This window comes from Ursus maritimus, unplaced genomic scaffold, assembly GCF_017311325.1.
Source record: "Ursus maritimus isolate PB19 unplaced genomic scaffold, ASM1731132v1 scaffold_27, whole genome shotgun sequence".
NCBI classification, from domain to species: domain Eukaryota; kingdom Metazoa; phylum Chordata; class Mammalia; order Carnivora; family Ursidae; genus Ursus; species Ursus maritimus.
In genome coordinates, this window is record NW_024425230.1 from 35,656,278 (window position 1) to 35,679,890 (window position 23,613).

A 23,613-nucleotide genomic window follows, 5' to 3' on the forward strand; every position below is an offset into this window, starting at 1 on the left:
TATACAACCCATAAGTTATTCAGATGTGTGCATTTTAATTTCCAAATGTATGAGGGTTAACTTATTAATGATTTCTTTTTTTTTAACTTTTTAAAAAATTTTTAAGTAAGCTCTACACCCAACATGAAGCTTGAACTCATGACCCTAAATTCAAGAATCACATGCTCTACCAACTGAGCCAGCCAGGTGCCCCTTATTAATGATTTCTAAACTAACTACTGTAGTCAAGAAAAAGAGATCTGTACATTTCAAACTTTACTGAGACTTGCTTTGTGCCCTAGTATGGTTTTTAAAAATTAAATTTTCTGTACCTGAAAATAATGTACATTCTCATTTGATTGAAGAGTTCTGTACATGACCGTATAACCAGCCTGTTAATTGTGGTGTTAAAATCTTCTACATACTTATTAATTTTGGTCTGATCCATCTATTGATTACCGAGAAGCATTCTCCCACTATAACTGTGAATTTATCAAATTTTCCTTATAATTCTGACAATTTTTCACTTAATGTATCTTAAGGTTATGTTATTAGCTATATGTACGTTTAGGGCTGTTATGTAATCATGGTCTTTTTCTTCTATCACCATATAGTGGTCCCTTCTATCCCTAATAATACTTTTTTTTATGGAGCCCAACACAGGGCTTGAACTCACAACCCTGAGATCAGGACCTGAGCTGAGATCAAGAGTTGGACACTTAACCAACTGAGCCACCCAGGTGCACCCCCCAATAATAATTTTTGCCTTAAAGTCTTTTTCTCTTTTATATTAATATAACCACAAACTTTCTTTTGATAAGTTTTTACTGGTGTCTTCTCCCCATCCTTTTCCTTTCAACCTTTCTCTGTCTTTATGTTTTAGGAATGTATTCTAAAATAGCACATAACTGTATTTCTAAAAGTTCACTCTAACCAATCTATCAGTTGGCAATATATTTCCTATAATCACTGATGTTTATTGTCTGCCTATATTAATTGTAATTACTGATATATTTGCATCTATTCCTACCGCGATTCACCTACTTTACACCTCTCTCTCTCTCCACTATATTGTATTGGAACCCTGTTATTCCTTCTGTTTGTTTTGAAGTTATACATCCATTCTTCTCCTTTTAGTTGTTACCCATACAATTTTTAACAATCATACCCGATTTAACAAAATACTAAGTTAATTGTTATCTTCATTCTTCTCTCAAACAACATAAAAATCTGAGAATGGGGTGCCTGGGTGGCTCAGTCGGTTAAGTGTGTCTGCCTTCGGCTCAGGTCATGATCCCAGGACTCTGGGATCAAGCCCCAGGTCAGGCTCCCCGCTCAGCAGGGAGTCTGCTTCTCCCTCTCCCTCTCACCCTCCCCCCTGCTTGTGCTCTTACTCACACTCTCTCTTAAATGAATAAATAAAAAATATCTTTAAAAAAACACATTTCTAAAAAAAAAAATCTTAGAATATTTTGATTCTAATCAGCCTTTCTCATATTATTTTGTCCAGTGTTTTGACTTTATTTTGATGTCCCTGAATTAATCGTGAGTATTGCTGTTTTATACAGTCAAGTTTATCTAAACAGTTACCACTCCTCCTTTCATTTTACACCTTTCTGGATCAGTTGGATTTGATTTCTTTCTACCTACAGTACTTCTCTCAGTAATAAACTAACCCTCTTCCCCCCTCCCCTTATCCCTCTCTCTGCCTGCACACACACACACACACACACACACACACACACACACACACTTTATATTCATTTCTGAAGATGTATTTATTTTGCCCTCACTCTTGAGCGATAGTTTAACTGAGACAAATATTTTCTCTCAGTCTTTTAAGGATACTGTTGTCTTTCAGCTTTTATTACTGTTGTTGAAATTTTGCTGTACCCAATTTGCTGGCCAATACAAAGCCATTGAAAGGTTTTGGATAAAAGACTGATATGATTAGACCTTAATTTTCAAATCCTTACTCTGACTGCAGGTTACCACAAAAAAGGAGGAGAAACCAGAGAGAGGAAGGAGCACATAGAAGGGTGTTACAGTAGTCTACGCAAGAAGTGGTGAAATGAACCCAGGTAGTAACTATGGATGTGGAAAGGGGGGAAAGATGCAAAAGACTTTGGCAAAGAGAATATATAAAATATGGGGAAGAGCAAAATAAACCTAAAATTTCAAGCTGATAGAATTACAGTATTTATTCACAGAAATAGAGGAACTTTACCTACTCAGCCTTACACTATATAATCCTGTACTTTTTAGCTCCATGAGAGTCAACAGGATTTGTGGGTAAATTCAGTAGATGGTCTGGGAGGAAAAGAAGGATCAAGAAAGACTGCCAAGTTTCTGTCATAAGCAACCTATAGCACAGAGTTTCCATTTACCAAGACTGGAAAAACTGCAGAAGGAGCAGCTTTCAGAGGAAATCAAGAGTTCAATTTTGGGTAATTTTGAAAGCCCTAAAAGACATCCAACTGGTACTTCGATAGGAGTTTGAAGTTTAGGACAGAGGACTGGGTAGAAGATACGCTTTTGGGTTTCACCAACATGTAGATGATACGTAAAGCCATGGAACTACAAAAACTAGGAGAGGAATTAAATTAAGTAGGGATGAGGTCTGAGGACTGAACATGAGGCACTCTAAATTCAGAAGTCAGAAAGATGAGAAAAAACCAGTAAAGGAGATGAAACAGTACAGACAGTAAGCCAACAACAGAACCCAGAGGATGGTGTGCGTGGGGCCCTGAATGCTGGTGTTACCTCCCACACTGCCAAGTGCAGTACCCTGCCCAGAGCAGGTATTCGAAAAACCACATGACCGATTTCAAAGCAATACCTGGGGACAAATGCAATTAATTCTATTATGTGCTCTTTGAAATTTTAAAGATGGGTCTAATACAATATAGACAAGGCTAAAAAGGTGGACTCACCTTCATCTAAATCCTCATGAGAATTTGTTAAAAGATACATCAGTCTGGGGAATAAAGTGAATTTCTGTAAGAACCTTTAAAAGTGTGTAAAGAAAAATTTCAAAACAAAATGTGAAAAAGTCCTATATTCACACAGGCCATAAGGGAGAAACCTGTGTTCACACTCCAACATCTGGACTCCCACGCAAATGTGCGTCATGCGTAAGATCAACTGCATCTGTATTTTACAATGTTTACTGAAATTATTTATGCTTAGAATTTCAAGTTCTAGGAGAACCAAAAAAATATGAATCATCCCAGCTGACTCCTGTTCACAAAATAAATAACCTAGAGCTGATCATATATTTTCTGTTAAAGCTTGTATAATTTCATACAATTAAAGTAGGCATCTAATTTCTATGGCACTATTATGCATATCAATTTCTATACACTAGCTAATCAAATTATTTTACACTGTGAGCAGAAAAAAATTATAATAGGGAGTATCTGTGCTTCACTACCAATTGGGAGGTAGGATATAAGTTAAGAATGGAGGGGCTGACCTAAGATCTGATGGTAAATATCTCAAAGTTCAGTAAAACTGATGATATATGTTATAAATGCCAATTTGTTAGCAAAATGGTCATCGGATTGAGTAGGGAAACACCCTTCCCTTTTTTTCCTCTTGGAACAAGGATCCCAAGAGTAACTGCATGCACAGTAACTTTTAATCACAATGGCAAAACGAGAAGTGTACTGCCGTGGTCCTGGGAAGGAGAGAGGCACTTCTTTCCTACACCATGTGGAAGAAATGCCATTGACGTAAGTTCTACTTCTCACATAACATACTTCAGAGAGGGTTAGTGAAAAGAGGAACACAATTACTCTGTGAATTATTTATAGAGTGCTATCAATTGTTGGAAAATTCTCTAAATGGACAGGAAACCTAAGAAAACCATCCGGTCACTAAAATGGTGAAAGCAATACTTAGGATGTGGCTTAAGAAGTAACCAGTAATCACAAAGAGATGGTCTTATTTTAGGTAAGCAAGGAAGAAGAGGGTGTTTATCTGTGTTGCTCCCTGGAGCTCCTAGAGAATAGGCAAAAGGCGAGAAAGAAAGTGAGCAAAGGCTGTTTTAAATAAATAAAAGTTACAAATGCATTTGCTGTTACTTGCTCGCTTCAGACCTAGTAATGGCCTTTCTAAATGATAAAATCGGGTTCTGTGTTTTTCAGGCAAAGATTTCACAGCTTGTGGGTTATACCGGATTCCTTGCTTCTCTGTTCTTTGAATGCCATAGAGATTTCCAGGATGTCCATCAAAGGCAGGGCAGAATAAAGGAGACAAGGCGACAGAGAAACCGCTCTGTGACCTCAGTCATTATGACAAAAAGTATGATTGGGAGGAGACAAACCACTGTTGAAAATGAGTTTTTTTTTAAATTAGTTATCTATTTTAATTATCTATGCAACTCTTAATTCTCATTAGCATAGAAAGTTAGAGTTGGCCATATTCAGAATTATTGAATCTATTTCTTTATTTAAAAAATCGGTATCTGTTAAAGCTGATACCATATCTCTTCTATCTTAGCCGATGTGAGATCATCAGTTTCCATATTTACAGATACTATTTCCTTGCTTGTTATGTGAAATTTTATTGACCAAAAAAAGTAACTCTGATTTTATATAAATCTAGAATAACAAATGGAAGTCTTTTTCCAACTCCCAAGTTTTTCCATCTCAAACTCGTAATAGCCAAGGCACCTGGGTGGCTCTGCTGGTTGAGCGTCTGACTCTTGATTTTGGCTCAGATCATGATCTCAGGGTTGGGCTGTGCGCTGGATGTGGAACCTGCTTAAGATTCTCTCTCTCCTTCTGCCCATCCCCCACTCACGCTCACTCTCTCTCTCTCTCCCTCTAAAGAAATTAAAAATAATAAATAAATAAATAAATAAATAAATAAATAAATAAATAAATAAAACAAGGAACCTGAGCACTGATTGTACCACATTATACCTAAAGATTATAAGGCTGAATGATTCTGCAGCCCACAGCAAACAAGTGAAAAACACTTCTTTGCCTTTATAAAAGTCAAGTGCATAAACGCATGTGAGTATACACATAAATACAAAAACAAAAATTTGATACCTTGTGAGGTTAATTTTTAATACCCCTGGATATCATCTTTTAATTCAGTGACACATTTTCAGTAAACACATGTCAATTAGCTGTGGTTCAGTTAATGAAAAATTTGTTTTATTGCTTGAACATTTTAGAGATCTGTTCTCATGGTAGACTTCTTTGGGGGTAGATTTTACCAATATGTCACATACTAAAATAGCCAACCACAGGAAAAAAAAAATCAAATAGTTTCAGGGAAATCAACACTGACAGTTGTTGCCTTCCATAATAGACAAACACATTAGCCAGGCTCTAGCTGTTAAAATAGGAAATCCAAAGTAAACAGCAGTTGTAAAAAGAAGCTTTTATGTAAACCGTACCAGTTCAAAGACCAGTCTATGCCAACCTTCCTTCTGCCTAAAACCCATTACAAATGCTTGACTACCGCCTGTAAAATAATTTGTGGTTAAGCAACAGAGCCCCCCCAGATTGTTTAAGTATCAAATCAAACATGTTATTAGGTTACAGATATTAACAACTCTTTCAAGATGCTGGTCATCCACAGGGCGTACTGGTTGCTAACCTAGGATATGGGGGACTTGGCAGTCTTAAAAGAGTTCTAGTCAGAGAAAAGCTACTGGGACCCTACATTTGGTCCTTTCTTATTCTTTCTAATTACTCTGGTTATATACCCTGTCTGCTCCCACACCTGCCTCAGTTAATGTTGTCACCACTGCCTCCATATTTCTTCCATAAGTTGATGCGGTCTGGTTCAAGCCTTTAACACTCCCCACATCAACAAGAGTAATGTGTTTTCATATATGGTCTAAATACCTTAGAGATCGAGGAAGCTACAGTCACAGTGATCTCTTGATCAAAGGTTCAGAAAGAATGTGATGGGCAAAACAGAGAGGCAAGAGATATAAAGCTAAATGACGACAATGAAAGAAATATAGGACTGAGGCAAGACACACGGGAAAAAGTAAGAACACCTTGAGGATTAACTTCCTGGGACACTTCTCCCCTGAAATAACTTGATTATAGTGTAGTATCTGTTCATGGTTTCTTTGTGGAAAGCTAACAATAAATCACTTTCCAAAATCAGATACAAAAATGGCTATTTTAGAAAACCTCTGTAAACTAGTAATTAATATTCTATTGTGCTTTATAGTTTCTATTTTTTATAGAGAAGCTATTTGATTTGCACAAAAATGTCTTATTCTTATTATCCTTACTTTATAGATAAGGAAACCAAAGCTCGATGGGGTTTAAGAACTGCTTCAAGATTCTGGTAAGCGTTGGAAGATTCAAGGCCTTTGAAGTCAAATCCAATGTGTGCCCCAATAAGCCTGAACGAACACAAGTGCATAGCTTCTAGGTCCACTAACTCCAGTTGTCTTCAAGGTTCTCTGGATATGGTCCGTGTTGATTTTTAAAAAGCAATAGGGAAAATCGATGGAATGACTCACTTTTCAGAGCTACATTAACTTTTTCAGGCCACTGGGGTACTATTTACTAAATTACCTCTCCTAGAACACTAAATAGTACCCCAGTGGGTCAAAGAGTAAATGCACCTCTGAAAAGTGAGCCATTTATTCCCTTCTTCCCTGTAGTACCAGAAGTAATATGTCCCCTATGACAGAAATATTAACCCATTTCCATTAAAAACTCAAGAAATTGTCCCACACTAGAGAAAATGAGTATGAGGACTCTTCCCAAAGCAAAAATCTCTCTTCTACAACCCTGTCCACAAAATTGTTGAAAAGTCAACATGAACTTATGTAACAACACTTGTTTTTTGTTCACTAGAGATTGATTTCTAATCAAGACCTCAAAAGAAAATAAAAATATAAATTCAAAGCTAATGGTTTTCAGCAGAGATGCACAGGATATCATGATGGCTAGTTTTATCCCGTACTGCAGTATTTTAAAAAATCAGCTCAAGCGTTCATCTTGCTTATGAAATAAGATCTGTATCACCAACAGCTGTTCTTTCACATAGCTCATTACATTACAGGTTATCCCTTTGCCAGAAAAAAAAGAAAATTCCTTGAATAGCAAGTAAGCGTATTATTACTTTTAATCTCTATAAAGGCGAAAGCCTCTGAATACATCTTTGAGGTGCCTTAGGAATAGCTGTTGAGTGATTTCACACTTGTGAGACACCTCGACAAAGCGAGACTTTAGGTTTTCAGCACTGTTAGTCCCCTACTCTTCTGGAAGATGGCTATGCAATGAAAACAAGACAACTTTAATTTAAGAATCATCCAGCTTCTAATTAAACTGCCATAGGCAGCTGGTTGGATAAGTTTTAATCAGTTTCAATCACCTATTGATTGGTATACTGAAGCCTAAAAAATTAAAACTAAAAGATGATTGGGGAATTGTCCCATCTCAGAACAACAGTAGAGGCCTCTGTAAATAACTCCTCTTTTAACCATCAGCTAAATGAACACTTCAATACTGCAGTACAAAGTCTTCTGCAAAATTACTTTAACTAACAAGCAGAAATTTATCAGCTTCAGCCAAAATCAATGCTGAAATCAATTTGAACACTGGTTGTGTCTAAAGGGGCTCATTGGCAATTTAGGGAAATTACACCATGTAAATGCCTGTGCTTTAATTGAACAGTTTCATCAACTAGGCTGTGATTGCTGTCCATTCATTTATTCACTTTCGCTGCAGCTACCATTCTGCAAAGGAATGGCTTTTGTCAGGCTGGGGAGAGGCACTTCATCTTCATCTTGTGCACTTTTGTGCATAACGGACTTCATGAAACGGGCGTATCGTGACTAGGGTCAAAACAAACCTGAAGGGACTTTTCCTTCCACGTAAAGACTGAACAATACTCAAACTACCATCATACCTTCCACCATCCGGGGACAGTCATCTTTAAACCCAATACCAAGAAGGAATTTGAGTGACTTCTCTGCACATGGCCCCGTGTTTCTGTATTGAGGAGCTACGTTGTGGACAAAAGAAGGAAAAGCGTTTGGATTCTAAATTCAATTCGACCACATTCTGAGGTATCTTTAGTGACTTCCAAAAATATATAAACTGTATTAGGTCATTCTCTTCAAACATGAAGCAACACTGTGTTTTATAAAGTTGAGATTAGTCAAGAGAAAGCGCTATTCTCAAATCCGTTCAGGAGACTAAGGCTTAAAGATGTCACATAGACTTGTAAAGATTAAGGGGAGGAGAAAGGGAGAGGAGTCCGAGTCGGAGGAGAAAAATGAACTTCCTTGTAAAGACCAGCAGCCAAAAACACCAACAAGGTCCCCAAAACGATGTAAATGCACACACAAAGGCACTCATAAAATCACGGCCAAGGGAAAACCCGAAGGTGTAATTGCTGGAGATTCATATGCTGAAATGACTCGAGTGGGAAAAGCATTAACATTTTTGACACTGGGTTAATTCAGATTACAAGTTCTAGGGAAGGAGAGAAGAACGAAGACCGCGGTTCGTTCACACGGGTCATCCGTAAGGTACACGGGCGTGAGGTGAAGTAAAAAGTACAACTGTAGTATGTTTGCTAGAACACGCCGGCAGAAATACTGAGGCTTGTACCTACTTAGTCCCTCATAGAACCAAATGGAATTATTCACCAGGAAGGGACTAATGAAAAAGAAAGTATGAGTCTCCATGGTGGTTCTATCCCTATCTTGTTTTGAATCCTCAAGGAAATCCATGAATTTTGGTGTTCCAGTCTCCTCACAGGGTCAACTGAGGACAGAGATAGCCATTCTGCCCAGCTCTATTTCAGTGCTGCTGGGGGCTAACCCGGGCATGTGCTGGTGGCCTGGTCTCCAAACAGAAGTGCGACCACTGTGATTCTGAACACTTCCTGTGCTTTGAGTGTGATGGAGGCAGGGCCTTGAAACCTTCTACTGGGGCGGCCAGGGATGCAGGGAAACTTCCCATCTGCCCTTTTGGTCAGCGACCCCAGCTGTTACCCTGCGCCACACTCACTAGGAATTACCTTCAAAGAAAGTTAAAAAGGAGAAGAAATAAATGATGTACAAAAAACCTAACTTAATGCATGTGTTTGTGGTAAAAATTCACTCCGGAATTTAATCCCATATACGCTTTTCTCTGCCACTCTAAAGTTTCACTGGCTATCCATCTTGTTGCTGAGACAATGTAAAAATATATTTTATTCATAGTTTTTAGATAACTTTTCTGAAAATTTAATTACGGCTTAATCAGAGTTTTATGTTTATTGACTAAGTATAGTGTTACATTTTGCTGCTATAGTTAGCAGCTGTAATAGATTCAGAATGTTTGAGAACCTTATACAATATGTATTTTCCAAATACACTAAGCTTGTTAAAATGCTATATTGATTGTGCCCTAAAGCAAGTTCTAATTTTGTCTGAACATTTTTCACTTCATTATTTGAATTCACCAAACGAAAACCATGAACTCTGCTTTTAGCAATAGTACGGAACATTCTTTTTCTTTCTTTCACAACACCGACAAGAAAAAGTATGGAAATTTTAGGGTTAAAAGGATAACGTAATACAAAGTTACACTTAAAAAGCAAGTTAATGTTCAAAGAAACTTTATGCGTAATTCCCACAACCAAAGTATCTATTGCTACTTTCTTTCGAATTTGGTCATCTGCTCCTCCAATGCAGCGTTAGTGCACAAATCAGACCAAAGCATGTTTCACTCTGGTAAGGTGGCAATTTAACAGAAACAAGGTCTTTTACATCTAAGTAACCAACAACAGAGCAATGGGGGAAAAATGTGGCAGAAAGTTACACACACTAAATGCCTTTTGGACTCTCCAGTAAATTATTTTCCCAAAAAAAGCAATTTAAAGTAAATACCCTAGATGCTACAGTGTACAAATATTTGCTTGTGCTATATGCCAACCAAGAGACTACGTTTTTCTAACACATCAGATACTGTAAAATAAAAAAAAAATTAACATGTCTTATAAATCAAGATATGCACCACCTCCACTAGCATAACCATACAATTAATCTAGGGATTCAACTATTAAATTCTAAGTTTTTGATAAGGAAAGCGACCCAAAGGATAAAATAACAAGTTATGTTGCAACAGCTCTGTCAGCCAAGAAATGACTGTTTTAACATCCACTAAAAAAGCCTCTAAAATTAACTTGAGATGGTACATCACTGACTTTCAGAATTAAATATTTATATCTTATATCCCAAAATAATTTGGATTAAAAATTAGGACACTCAGGGGCGCCTGGGTGGCTCAGTCATTAAGCGTCTGCCTTCAGCTCACGGTTCTGGGATCGAGCCCCGCATCGGGCTCCCCGCTCTGCTGGGAGCCTGCTTCTTCCTCTCCCACTCCCTCTGCTTGTGTTCCCTCTCTCTCTGGCTGTCTATCAAATAAATAAAATATTAAAAAAAAAAATTAGGACACTCAGAGTGTGAATGGCAAATAGAAAACCCCTGGCTTGGGGTGCCTGGGTGGCTCAGTTGTTTGAACATCTGACTACTGATTTTGGCTCAGGTCATGATCACAGGGTCTTGAGATCAAGCCCCATGTCGGGCTCCACGCTCAGCACAGAGTCTACTTGTTCCTCTCCCTACCTCCCCCCTCTGTCCCTCTCCACTACATGCACTCACGGGCTCTCTCTCTCAAATAAACAAAATCTTTAAAGAAAAGAAAACCCCTGGTCTGAGTTCTAGTCTTCTAAAAACTGTATATATTTAAGGTGCATGACTCGATGCTTTGATACTGAGTTCTGGTCTTGATTTCACCTTGGGCATGCCCCTTAACCCTTCCAAGCTTTATCTATCTTTTATTCAGCAAGGTCTGACAGATCCAGCATGATCAGGCCTCTGCCCATCTCTCTGCTCTCCCCTGACTCACTCTACTATGGCCACACTGGCCTAGACACAACATGTTCATGCCCATCTTCGGGCTTTTGCCAGAGTGGTTCCTCCTGCCTGGAAGGCTCTTCTCCCAGATTTCCCCACAACTGGCTTCCTGATGTCCTCTAGGTCTGAGCTCGAATATCACCTCTTCAGAGAAGCCTTGTTGAGCAACTATTTTACATTCGTTACAGTACTTGCAAGGTCTGATATCATCTTACTTCCAACCATTTCCTTGATCACTGTCTGTGTGCCCCATGAGTGTGAGTTCCAGGAGCACAGGAAACTTGTCTGTCTTACTCACTTCTGGACTGCAAGTGCTTATCGCAGTCCTTGGCACAGAGTGACAGTAAGTACCCTAGACCCTAGAACAACACAGGGATTAGGGGCACTGACTCCTATGAGTTAAAAATCCACATATAATTTCTGACTCCCTGAAAACTTAATTACCAATAGCCCGCTGTTGACTAGAAGCCTCACTGATAACATGAACAGTCAATTAACACATATTTTGTATGTCACATGTATTTGTACTATATTCTTACAATAAAGTAAGCTAGAGAAAAGAAAACGTTGTTAAGAAGATTACAAGGAAGAGAAAATACATTTACAGTGCTGTACTGTATTTACTGAAAAAAAATCCACATATGAGTGGATCTGTGCAATTCAAAACTGTGTTGTTCAAGGGCCAACTATATTTATTCAATGAATAAATGAATATACAATAAGACGAACTTTTAAAGAACAAAACCAAGCACCACATGACATAGTATTTTTATAGCAGGTGAATGCTGAATTAACTCTGGAACATCAGCCTTGGGAGTGACCTCTGCAGTCACGTCATGTCCAGGTCTAAGTGGGAATTCTTTTCTCAGTGGCTCTGAACACCAGCCATGTTGTTCTGTTTAAGGTAAGAGGGTTCACACCTCCCAGAGCCACCCAGCAACAGACAACACTGTGTCCATCCTTAGGCTGTGAAAAATCTGCCCCTGCAGGTTAATTCCTGAATCGCTGACCAAGTTCCTCCAGTAGGTGCTTTGCAGTGTTAGGCCCTGTGAGGACGCCCGCCCAGATTCACGGGACACAACTCTCCTCCAGGGAGGACAGTCCAGTGGGAAGAACGGGAGGACAAGTACATCACTCACTCGAATCAAAGGGAGGCTGCCAGAGACCGTCCAGATAAAGCAATTTGAGGCTAGTCTTCAGAAACACACAGAGCAAACCTATTCCTCGGTCGACAGGAATGCTTTTCTGACTTTTTAAAAAGTCAGCTGTCTTGGAGGCCCTTAATTTTCTCTTCTTCAGATCAAAGCTGACCAGTTCCTTCAGCCACTTCTCAACTCAAATACCAGCTCCTCCATGAGGCCTTGACCTGATTCTTCTGGAGGAAAGAGCTAAAACTCACCACCGCTTCTGCAGCCCCCCACCCGGGGCCTGCATAGGGCCACACATACAGACACGCGCCCTCGACTGTGAAGTCCCATACGTACTTCTTCACCCATCTGGACAGGGTCCGACGAGAGCCAGGCTGCCCCCACCAGCCAGCAGGGTGCCATCCACACAGCATGGACTCAGAATGAGACTGTTCAACGAATGTATAAAGGAGGACTGGAGAGGCACAATTTCCAGGCCCCCTGACATGCTTCTCTGGCTGGTCTCTGAACTGTCTGCATCTCTCGATAAAAACTCAGTACCCAGAACTAGACACATGAATCCAAAAGTGGCATGCTACCGGATGAAGTCAAGTCCCAAGATTGCACCCTCCTGATGCAGCGAGAGAAAGGAAAGCGAGATCTCCTCCACCCCAGAAACACACAACTGCACTAACGTTTACCTGGTCACAATCACTTCTGCTTGGGGACTTTCAATTTCTTTATAAAGAAAGCATTTTTACTAAAATAAAATATTAGAAAGAAGTCTTGCCACCTTAAAACTATTTTTCCCTGCAAGGAGATGGTGTTGAAATACATCGATTCAGCAAATTCTTACTTGAAATATTACCATAATGTATTGATTTTTACCAGACTCAATTGACTGAAAAGTTGTTTGTATAGCAATATTGGCCAAACCAATATACTAGAACAATTTTGTTACCCATAGTAATCAAGTGCATTTCTGAAGTATAATTATACTGTCATAAAAATAAAGGCAAGATACCCTTTTCCAAGCAATAAAACAAGAGGGGCTATAAAACAGGAAGAAGAAAAGGCTAAATAAATGAGATTTTTTAAAATTAAATTTAGTGTCTTTTAAGAACACCTCCTCCTCCTCTTCCTTCCCTTAAGCCAAGGTTAGCAGAAAATGATCAATACTTCAATCTCAATAAACTATTTCAATAATAGTTAATTCGGGTGGAAACAGAGTCTGAAAATCTCTGCTCAGCGACCTGTAACATCCTGTCATGTTGGTTGGACGCCAATAATCCATCACTGCCATAATGGATATGAGCACGTGTGAAGTTATAGGAACACAGGATGGCGGAAGCAAAGGTGGGGAAGGTGCAGAGAATCACAAGCTCAGGTTCATTCTGTAGACGCTCGTCAATACGATGTACGTTACTGTATGAAACAAACCTCGTAACGGTGAATGCTGAGAGCGCGAGAGAAGGAAACATACATAATTAATTTTATTTGACAAATACTCATTGATTTTCTGGAAATATTAATATCCTTGCTTGTCACGTGATACTTTAACACAATCCAGCCATACACAAGTATTTAATTTTGCATTAAGATGATATCTTGTTTGCCTGTTTAAAATATGATCTTGGCTGCAAGGAAAAGGCTCTTCATTTGATTGGAAATTTAAAGTTAAAATAAATCAAGCAATCACCCTAGCTCTTGGGTCAATATCAAAACCACTTAAAAACTACTCTTAATTTACAAGCTGTACCTCGGGGAAAAACTATAAAGGAGTGGGGTCACGGATGCAGTGGGTAGAGACACGGGGGTCAGACCTACTGCTGATCTGTTTGGCACCTTCACATTGGCCGGAGAAAGAGAAGTGAGAGCTTTCTGGGTACTATGTGGTTCCCAATATTTTCATCGAGGACTCTTTTTTTATTATGTTTTCCCCTCAGGAATCCCATGTTTTGACATATTTTGTTTACTAAACAGCATTTAATTAGACAGCAATGTGTGTTTTCTCATTTTATAAAACTGACCGCCAGAGCTTCTAATTTTCATTAAATACATCATGTTACTGTAACGAGTTGATATAATTCCAGCCCCGAAACCACAAATGTCATGTTTTACTTGGACTCTACAGCCATATGACAAGGGCAGAATACAACTGAATAGTTCATGTGATCTCAGTCCTGCTCTCCAAGGCCCATCCTCATCCTTCTGCCCAACAAATATCTCATAAAATGGATAAGACAAAAGAGAGGTGAGACCAACCCTTTGAAAATTATTATCCTGTCCCTCTTCTTGTTGTGTCTAGATACAGTCAAATTAATTCTTAAATAATGGTTTATATCCAATCTTCAAAACACCATGTCGGCAGCGTTTAAGCTATGCATTATATCACTGAGAAAATCCTACCCCAAATCCAGGTTAGACCATTAATGTACTGGAGGAAGGAACTGGAGGCAGAAAATTCATTACTGTTTCCAAACACCTACACACCAGAATACAAGACCAAAAAGCTGACAATCTGAGTCTCGGGCTGACTAATTTGCATTAAGGAAAAAAAATAAAAGATGATCCTTATGTGCTTATTGGCTAACTGACTTATTAGCATGACTCAAGTCCTAAGAGTTAAATATTACTTTATTTCTGGATCCAGAGCTTAAGCGACTCCATCAAACAATGCCTCTAGGGAGCAAAGAACCTAAGTGACTGGCCTTCATTATCATAGAATGTTTCCAAAGTAAGTGGGCCTGTTAATTACTTTCATTTCAATGTGACACACTATCCAAAAAAAGAAGACAGTAACTAGTATGTTGGGTTAATGGATGCTAAGTACTCAGTATTAACACCTGAAAGGAAATTAATCATTCAAGTATACGCCCTCAGTTTAGAAATTCCTATTCTTCTAGGTGAATGTTCTGAAACAATTATGCAGGCTCTAAAACTAGCTAGATATGGAGAGAATCCAATTAAAGAGCCCTACTAAAACCTGCTAGGAAAAAAAACCCCTCTTGCCTCATTCTCGTTTCAGCCAACATGTATAAAGCATCTATTCCATCCTCAGGACTGTGCTGAGTACACTAGAAAATACAAGGAAACACAATGGATTCTGCTTGACCTTGAGAAACAACACTGCCTGGGGGAGGAATACAGAGAGAAGAGGAGAGACGCTAGAATTCCGGCTTTGCCACTGAGTCGCCACATGCCTGTGAGTCCTAGTTTTTTCCAGTGGTAGAATGGGCTTAACATTTTACCAGGTGTCCTAGAGCAATCCGAAAATAAACTATGGTGAAGGAGAAAATACTCTGGAACTTCTAAAAAATCACCATATGTAAGATACAATAAATCGTATTCATGACACAACTAGGGAACGCAGGAAACAGAAGTATACCAAGTATCATAACACAGAATGTTTTTTTAAGATTTTATTTATTTATTTGACGGAGAGAGAAAGAGAGCACAAGCAGGGGAGTGGCAGAGGGAGAGGAAAAGCAGGGTCCCCACTGAGCAGGGAACCTGACATGGGGCTCAATTCTGGGACTCTGGGATCGTGAGCAGAGCCGAAGGCAGACGCTTAACCGACTGAGCCACCCAGGTGCCCCTGTAATGCAGAATTTCTTAAAGTTAATTAAACAACTCTAACACAGTTCAACATTGGTGAGATATCTGTAGACATTCCTCAAAAAAAAAAAAAAAAAAAGAGCCCCATGGTCAAGTGAGTACAGGAGGCATGGGGCTTAATGAATTTTCTATTATTAGCATTACCATTAACAGCAGCTAACATTCAGTTGGTCGGTCATAGTGCTGAGCCTCTTCTATGCAACATCTCATATAACCTCACAACCACCTTATTAGATGTTATTATCTCCGTTTTTAAACATGGGCAGGGGGTGCCTGGGTGGCACAGTGGTTAAGCGTCTGCCTTCGGCTCAGGGCGTGATCCTGGCGTTCCGGGATCGAGTCCCACATCGGGCTCCTCTGCTATGAGCCTGCTTCTTCCTCTCCCACTCCCCCTGCTTGTGTTCCCTCTCTCGCTGTCTGTCTCTATCTCTGTCAAATAAATAAATAAAATCTTAAAAAATATAAAATAAAAATAAAATAAACATGGGCAAACTGAGGCAGAAGACATTATGTAACTTTCCCCAGGTCACACCGCTAGTGGCAGATGCAGGATACACTTAACCACATACATACTGTTCTCTACTTTCTCAAAGTTTCTGAAATTCACTGTGAATCTCTTAGAGGGGGACAGAATATGTGTCTTTCCTGAATTTAGGGTTTTTTGGAGCAACATGCAGCATTTTGGGAAAGGGAGCAATAATGAAAGTGCATTTGTTTTCCTTTCCTAAATTCTTCTTCTTCCTAGGCATAAGCTCTACTTCAGTCTAAGGTATTTCCTTTTTAATCCATTTCGCGCAAATCGGTAATCCAAGAAATACCGACTTAAAATCATCTGCCTAGGTCATTATCATAATACAGAGAATAACTCAGCAGGAGACCATGCACAGCATCCACAATACCATTTGGTTTAAATGTTTGGGCCCAGAATTCCATACTGTGTGACTGGGGGAAGTATCCAGACTTAAAGGGCGAAATGTGACCAACTATTAAACAACATACATATTGCAGTTATACATGATGTCATATCCCTTGAAATTCACAACATCCCAATCAAGTGGAGCAAATAAGAAAGAAATATTAAAGTTTTGCTTTGCATTTATTAGCTTTATTATACTTTATAAGAAAAAAACTTAAATAGGCCCATTAGGCAGTTTTGTTACCAATGAGTGGATTTTCCAATATTTTCTTCATCTAGTTTATGTAGCATAGCCTGTAATGTAATCATTTTGTTTGGAGAAAAAATCACAATTTTTATAGTCAACACCATTAAGGTAAACTTAGTGTAGGAGAAAGTCAATCATAACACATCAAACAGTTTTATAGAGACTTTAGTAAAGTGGATTCTCATTTCTTGACAATTATACCATTAATTTTGTGCTGAACTAAAAGCCAGGGATGTAAGAACAATACAACTGAAGCCCAGGAAGAAATGAAGACCAAAGATCAACGACAAGCAGTTATGCAATTTGGTATCTTTATGTTCTCTTCTCTTAAGAATCACCTAAGCAATAACATCGATGAAATGTCTTCTTTGTATAAGAAATAAACTATGCAAAATAAAGCCCTAAAATGATCATGTTACTGCCACTCACCCTCCATCAACGACCACCGTCAAAAACATTAAATCTTACAACATGCAGGGCACCTGCAGGGCTCAGCCAGTTGAGCGTCCAACTCTTGATTTCAGCTCAGATCATGATCTCAGGGTCGTGGGATGGAGCCCCGTGTCAGGCTCAGCGCTCAGTGAAGAGTCTGCTTGGGGATCCTCTCTGCCCCTCTCTCTCTGCCCCTCCCCCTCCTTGTGCGTGAGCTCACGTGCTCTCTCACTCTCAAATAAATAAATCTTTTTTAAAACCATAAAAAGTTTTTTAAAAAAAAATCTGCTAACACACACATTGAGCACTACCAAGGGTAGGTAAATGAAATAAGGGTAAGTTGCTAATTTAACAGCAGTTAAAGAACTTGTGCTAAGGATGTGTAAGATTATACGGCCCTGAGTAAGGAGAACTTCTAGCCATGCTCCTTAGCTAAAAAGGTGAACAAGGCAAACAGGGAGTTACTGTTTAATGGGCACAGGTTTCAGATTTGCAAGATGGAAAGAGTTCTGGAGATGGACGGTGTTGAAGGCTGCACAGCAGTATGAATGTGCCTAACGCCACTGAACCGTAGGCTTAAAAATGGTGAAGATACTAAATTTTACATGTTTCTTACCATAATTAAACAAATAATAAAACATTAACATGATTCCGGGCACCTGGGTGGCACAGTCAGTTCAGTGTCTGACTCTTGGTTTTGGTCCAGGTCATGATTTCAGGGTCGTGAGATCAAGCCCTGCACGGGCTCCACACTCAGTGCAGAGTCTGCTTAAGACTCTCCCTCTCCTTCTACGACTCCCCCGTGCTCTCTCTCTCTCAAATAAATAAATAAACAAATAAACCTTTAAAAAAACAAACAAAACATTAACACGATTTTATGCTGTAACTTCTCCTTGGTAGATGGACATGTTATTTCTATTTCTCTGCATCCCCTCCCCTTTTTGTTATTAACCTATGTTTTAAAAAGGAAAGATTAAAATCTTAACATCTGGGATATTATTTCTAATAAAAATCATCTGCTGGAGTTTGGTGGTCTTATGTTTCCCCCTGCTAGAATAAACCAGGACAGTAAATTCACAATAGGACTTCAATTTGAAAATACAAACATGCTTGAGAGTTAAACATCCAGTTAAACAGAACACATGAATAGGTTAGGCGTCTAAAGAATGATTTTGGATTCCATTTGAAGTCAATAAAAGGAATCCAGAGAGTTGAAGAGTTGCTAGAAATCTTTCCTGTTTTATTATATCTGGCTATAAGCATAAAAGCATTATTAGTAAAAGCACGGTTCAGGCTTTGAAAATTGCTCCCTTACAGGGAACTCAAGAGAAGCAAATCAGCATTCAGGTTCCTTCTTCTTTCCTTTCTAAGGGCACCTGAACCCAAGAACCTTCAGAATAGGGTAAAAATTCAAGTCAGATAAGAATATGAAGGATAAGGGTAAGATGAAGAGGTGTTATTTATGCAGTACTGGGGGCTGGTTGGGAAGGAATGCTAGTATGATCCAGGGAAGGACACGAGTGACTCAAACCTATCGGATGCATTAGGCATGAAAACATTTTAAGGGCACGGCCTAAGGATCATGTACGCAACACGCTGTTATTTAATTCTCGGAATTAACATAGTGGAAGCACTTTACTTTCAGATCAACTACTCACAGTACCCAGTCATCTGTAGGAAAAAAACAATCGAAATATATGAACACAAGTTCTTAAAGGACTAGACTCAGGAGAACAGACTCACATCCTGGCTCTGCCTGCAGAGAAGACTGAAGCCCTGAGTGGATGAATGGGTCAGCTGACTGAGAAGAAGCTTCCAACCCGGAGAACCCTAATTCAAGGCCAAGGCTGCATCTGTGTGTGGAAGATGTTCTGGGATTTCAGGATGTGACCCTTCATGGTCATAGGGCAATAGGGCGATTTTTATCTACAGTCATATGGTTAGCAAGCACTTAAAATTCTAAGAACATTAATAACCAATTATAAATTGTTTCACAACTTTGAAGATATATATTAACATCAACGTTAAAACAACGAAGGTAAAAACACAATCTTAATGTGATGCAGAGTTAGTGTATATATGGAAAACAGCTCTCTGGAGGAAAGCTTTATTACTCCCTCAGGGCTTTCTTACAGAGTATGGATTTTTTAATTCCTAGTGGAATATTTTTCATACACCATTGCAGACTATTAAGTACCAGATATTACATTATGTAGTTTAAACTTTGCACTACTGCATGAGAAAGACTTCCCTGTCGAGAGAACTATTTTTTACGGTTAGCATTTTTTAATATGGAAATGAACACTCCTTTAGGGTAAGATCACTGCTACTGGAATTTGGGAGAATTTTATGACTTAACATATTCATCAACGTGCAGAAATTCTCCCAAGGGACTCGGGTGAGGAGAGAAGGAAATACAACAGGAAGAAGGCTTGTTAATAATTTACAGTGTCAACACAGGGCACAGCAATGGTATTTATAAGGGTTGTCTTCCACTGGGCACAGCTGTAAAAGGGCAGGGGACTAGCACAGGGGGCTAGCAAGTTTTTAAAAAAAAATGATGTGAAAGAGGGCAGAAAAAAAATGCATTAAACTTCAGGCCAGTTAAAGGTACGCTTGCTAATGGTGGACTATTAACTGCTTGCCCGGGAGAGATGCAGACGCAGAAATATTAAAAAGGCAATATAAATGCACTTTTCCGAGCAATTCCTGAGAAAATAGATGCCTTGCAGAATTTTGGAGTCAAAAGTGGAAATAAAATCTAAGTGCTGGTGGTCATTTAAAAATCTTCGCCACAGAGAACCTGAGTCCTCACATTTGGCTAAAGCGGATAGAAAGTTTAAACGAAATCGACTACTCACTTGTAGACTGTGCCTCCGTTGCCGTGGCCAAGAGTGTCTCGATACCGTATGTCTTGTTCATTCATCTCCACGAGAAAGAAAGAAAAACAAAAAGGGTGTCATGCTGTGGATGGAAATGTCAAGGAAAAGCAACTCTGGGCCATAAACAACAAGCAGTCTGGGTCATTTCAAGTTCAGCTGCAAGAACGAGAAGATCAATACAACATTTGCTGTCCAATTTATAAAAGACGATACCAAGGGACAAAGTGATGGAAAGTTTAATGACAATTTGTTTGCCTGGGTCATTTCATTAAAGTTTGATAAAAGGTGTCAAAATGGAATGATATAACATAGCTCAAAAGGGTCAGGTCAGAGATACTGATAAGAACACAGTCTCCAGTACTACACGTAACCAGTGCCAAATAGCACTGCACATAACCAAAGTCAAACTTGGGAAGACAACACACACACACACACACACACACACACACACACACACACACACAAGCCCGGTAATCTAATGCACAATCTGTAAATAAATCAGCCCCTGAAAACTCCTCAGGTGACCCCATAGCTAACATTAAACAAACTAACTGAATAATGTTAATGATTTTCCTAAAGTAGATACAGCTTTTCTTTGGAAACAGTAAATTAGTATACAGCAGTAACTGGGTAGAACTCATGTTATGCTGATGGACAAGTGCCAAATCAGTGCACTTTCAAATGCACACACAGTCAAATATTGTAATGCATAAAGGGAAAACATATAAGCATGTGATTCTTATAAACTAAAGTCATTTTCATAATTTAATATGTTAAACAGCCTGCACATTTTCCCCAGTTCTGTAAAACTATTACACCACAAATACTACTCTCGTTTGTATTATGAATAGGAGTCAATTATTTTAGTGCCCACAAAATAATGTTTTAGAGTTTTAAAGAACTCCCTAAATTATTTATCAAATGACTTTAAGACCAGTCAGATTATATTTGATGCATTCAGTAATTTTCTACGCACTGGTCCAGTTGCTTAAAAATTAACTGCCAACTTTACTCACTAAATGGATTCAATAAAAGTGTTATTTTCCATATAGCTAAAGCTTGGGAAAAGCCATAGTAAGCCCTGAAAAAAAAAAAAATCAATTTCCAGGGAATTGCACTGCCTTGCATGGCCAGAAAATGGATGGAGTTTTTAATTCAATATCACCTGGAAAAAAATAGTTTGCTTTCAGACCATTATAGTAAAGCTTTAAATATTTTGCTCTAAACATCCACCAATTGAATAAAGCAAGGCTCCATTTATCAAGGGAAATATTTTTCTCCTATACATTTCTGAGGTTGAAGCTTCAGAGAGCTGTGATAATTGGGAGTACAGCGCAGGTAACAGAAACAGCTCCCTTTCCAAGCCGTTCTGCCAATCCCTAAAAGAATATTGACAGATTAACGTGCAAAGGCCAATTCAACACCCAATTTAATTGTAGTACAACCTGATTGATGCAATTTGCAATCAGCTAATTACTATATTTAGGGTCAGAGGCAAAATGATAGACAAGTCAGAAAAACTGGCAACTATTTTCTTCCGACGGAAATTTTGTTCTTCATTACCTTTATATTACTAATGCAGAAAAAAGAAACCATGTTTTAACCTATACAAAAGATGGAACATGAAGAAAAGAAAACTTCATTATTCTGGACTACATGGTAAATTTGAAAACAGCATGAAGAAGAGCAGCACATGAAATAAGTTGAGATGCTGAGGCAGCAGAGCTGTTACTGGGTTTACTTTGATCAATGGGTATGAAGGGTACACACCTAAACTGCAGTATCTACGGGCCAGTACGAATAGGCTAATTCCTTCAAAACGTTTCTCAAGGTAGTCTAAACAGCACTCTTAACAACCTCATTTGTACCATTAGCTTGCCTAACAAGCTGCACCCTTATCAGGGCCCAAAGTAAATTTCTAGGAGAACACATTTCATGGAGTATATATAGGATTCAGGCTCTTACAGAAACCACCCTCTGATACCGTCCCTTCCCCCACTCCATCAGGGCCTTCCAGATAAAAGCACCAGTAGTTTCCTCTCAGAAAAACAGACACGCCGAGACACCGTGTCACTACACATTCCAATAACACACTGGGATGGACCTAAGACTTTGCAGGGGGCTTGATTTTGTGGAATTTTGTTGGAGGAAGAGAAGGCAAAGGAGTAGGTATGGCATGTCTGAGTAGCTTCAACCATTATAATCCTGACATCGTAGTTGTTGTTTGTTTGTTTTTTAACCTCTGATATGTGGGAGATTGAGAAGAGAAGTGGAGCAGCCATCTACCCCAAGTCCCCAGCATTCCAACCTGATCAGGAGTCGTAGGCATCCAACAGGGGACAGGCTGAGAGAGGCTGTATAGTGTGTGTGTGTGTGTGTGTGTGTGTGTGTGTGTGTGTGTGTGCGCACCCTTACGCTAAGCACTGGGTAAGCAAATTCAAGGACAGAAATTTGGAATCCCTCAGACAATAAGACTGTAAGAGCCTCATAAAGATAAAAGTGGTTTTGGAGCGAAAATTCTAAAACCATCTCACTTAAAAAGATGGTATCCATAAAAAGATAAAGTGTTTCTACAATGTTTCAAAGTTTTATAGACCTTTGCCCGGCCTATGAACTGACTGATAGATTTTTATATTAAAAAAAAAAAACAGATTCTTTTCCTTTTTGCTTATTTGGATTTTCTAATTTTTATAAAGTATGCAAATATTATTCATGTAAAAAAAATATTTAAAAGGAAAACCATTAGGGCCAAGCTCATGAACTGATTACAAACAACCTTTTGAGAATCTCAAATCGCTGATCAAAATGGGTTACTTTAATTGATTTTAACTAGGAAAAAATCACTAACAGGATCCTAACAGGTGATAACATTGTTGCCCTTTTTCTTTAGATAACCATATTAATTCAATTTCTAAATGAAGCACAGGAACAATGTTCATTTTGATCCAAAAGTGGGATTTTTATGCCTACAGCATACAATATTTAAATATTAACAGTTGGGATCAAGTATCACAAAAATCACACAACTGTACAGCATTTCAAGCACATAGTCCAGTTAGGTCATAAAACTAGTCAGTAACAACGAGTCAAGGCGAGAAGTCAGTCCTTCTGTATTCTCTGCTCAATGCCATATCTTAGCAGCTGATGTCCTGGCTAAGTATGGAGGGACGTCCTCTCCCATCAGGCTCACTGGCCCGCAGGAAGGAAAACAATAAACGGAAGGGCACTCACAAGTTAACAGCAATTTCATTAGCTGTGGTATTTATTTTCAAGAGGAGAAATGTTTCAAAGATCACACAGCTCTTCATAGAGAAAAGAGGTGAAATAACGTTTTTATTCAATAGAGATACTGAGTTATTTTTAAAGATAGCTGTTCCCTCGTTTTAATTAAAAAAAGCAAATAAAAGGCAGAACACTAGGTGTGAGAAGAGAAGAAGAAAAAGCCACCGGAGTTACAATTACATGTCAACTGAAAGATGGCGAATGACCTGGGAGAAATGACGGGCACTGGG

At 38.8% G+C, this 23,613-nt stretch overlaps 1 protein-coding gene across 4 annotated transcripts in view; it reads right to left on the reverse strand.

Annotated features, from left to right (window-relative positions):
• The window catches only part of MAP2K5 (mitogen-activated protein kinase kinase 5), a 248,785-nt gene that overhangs the window by 173,750 nt on the left and 51,422 nt on the right, over positions 1–23,613 (reverse strand). For all 4 annotated transcript variants that reach the window (XM_008708547.2, XM_008708549.2, XM_008708548.2 and 1 more), the window contains one exon: positions 20,081–20,145. In XM_008708547.2, coding sequence (XP_008706769.2) covers positions 20,081–20,145 — 65 coding nt within the window. The remainder of the gene's footprint in view (positions 1–20,080; positions 20,146–23,613) is intronic.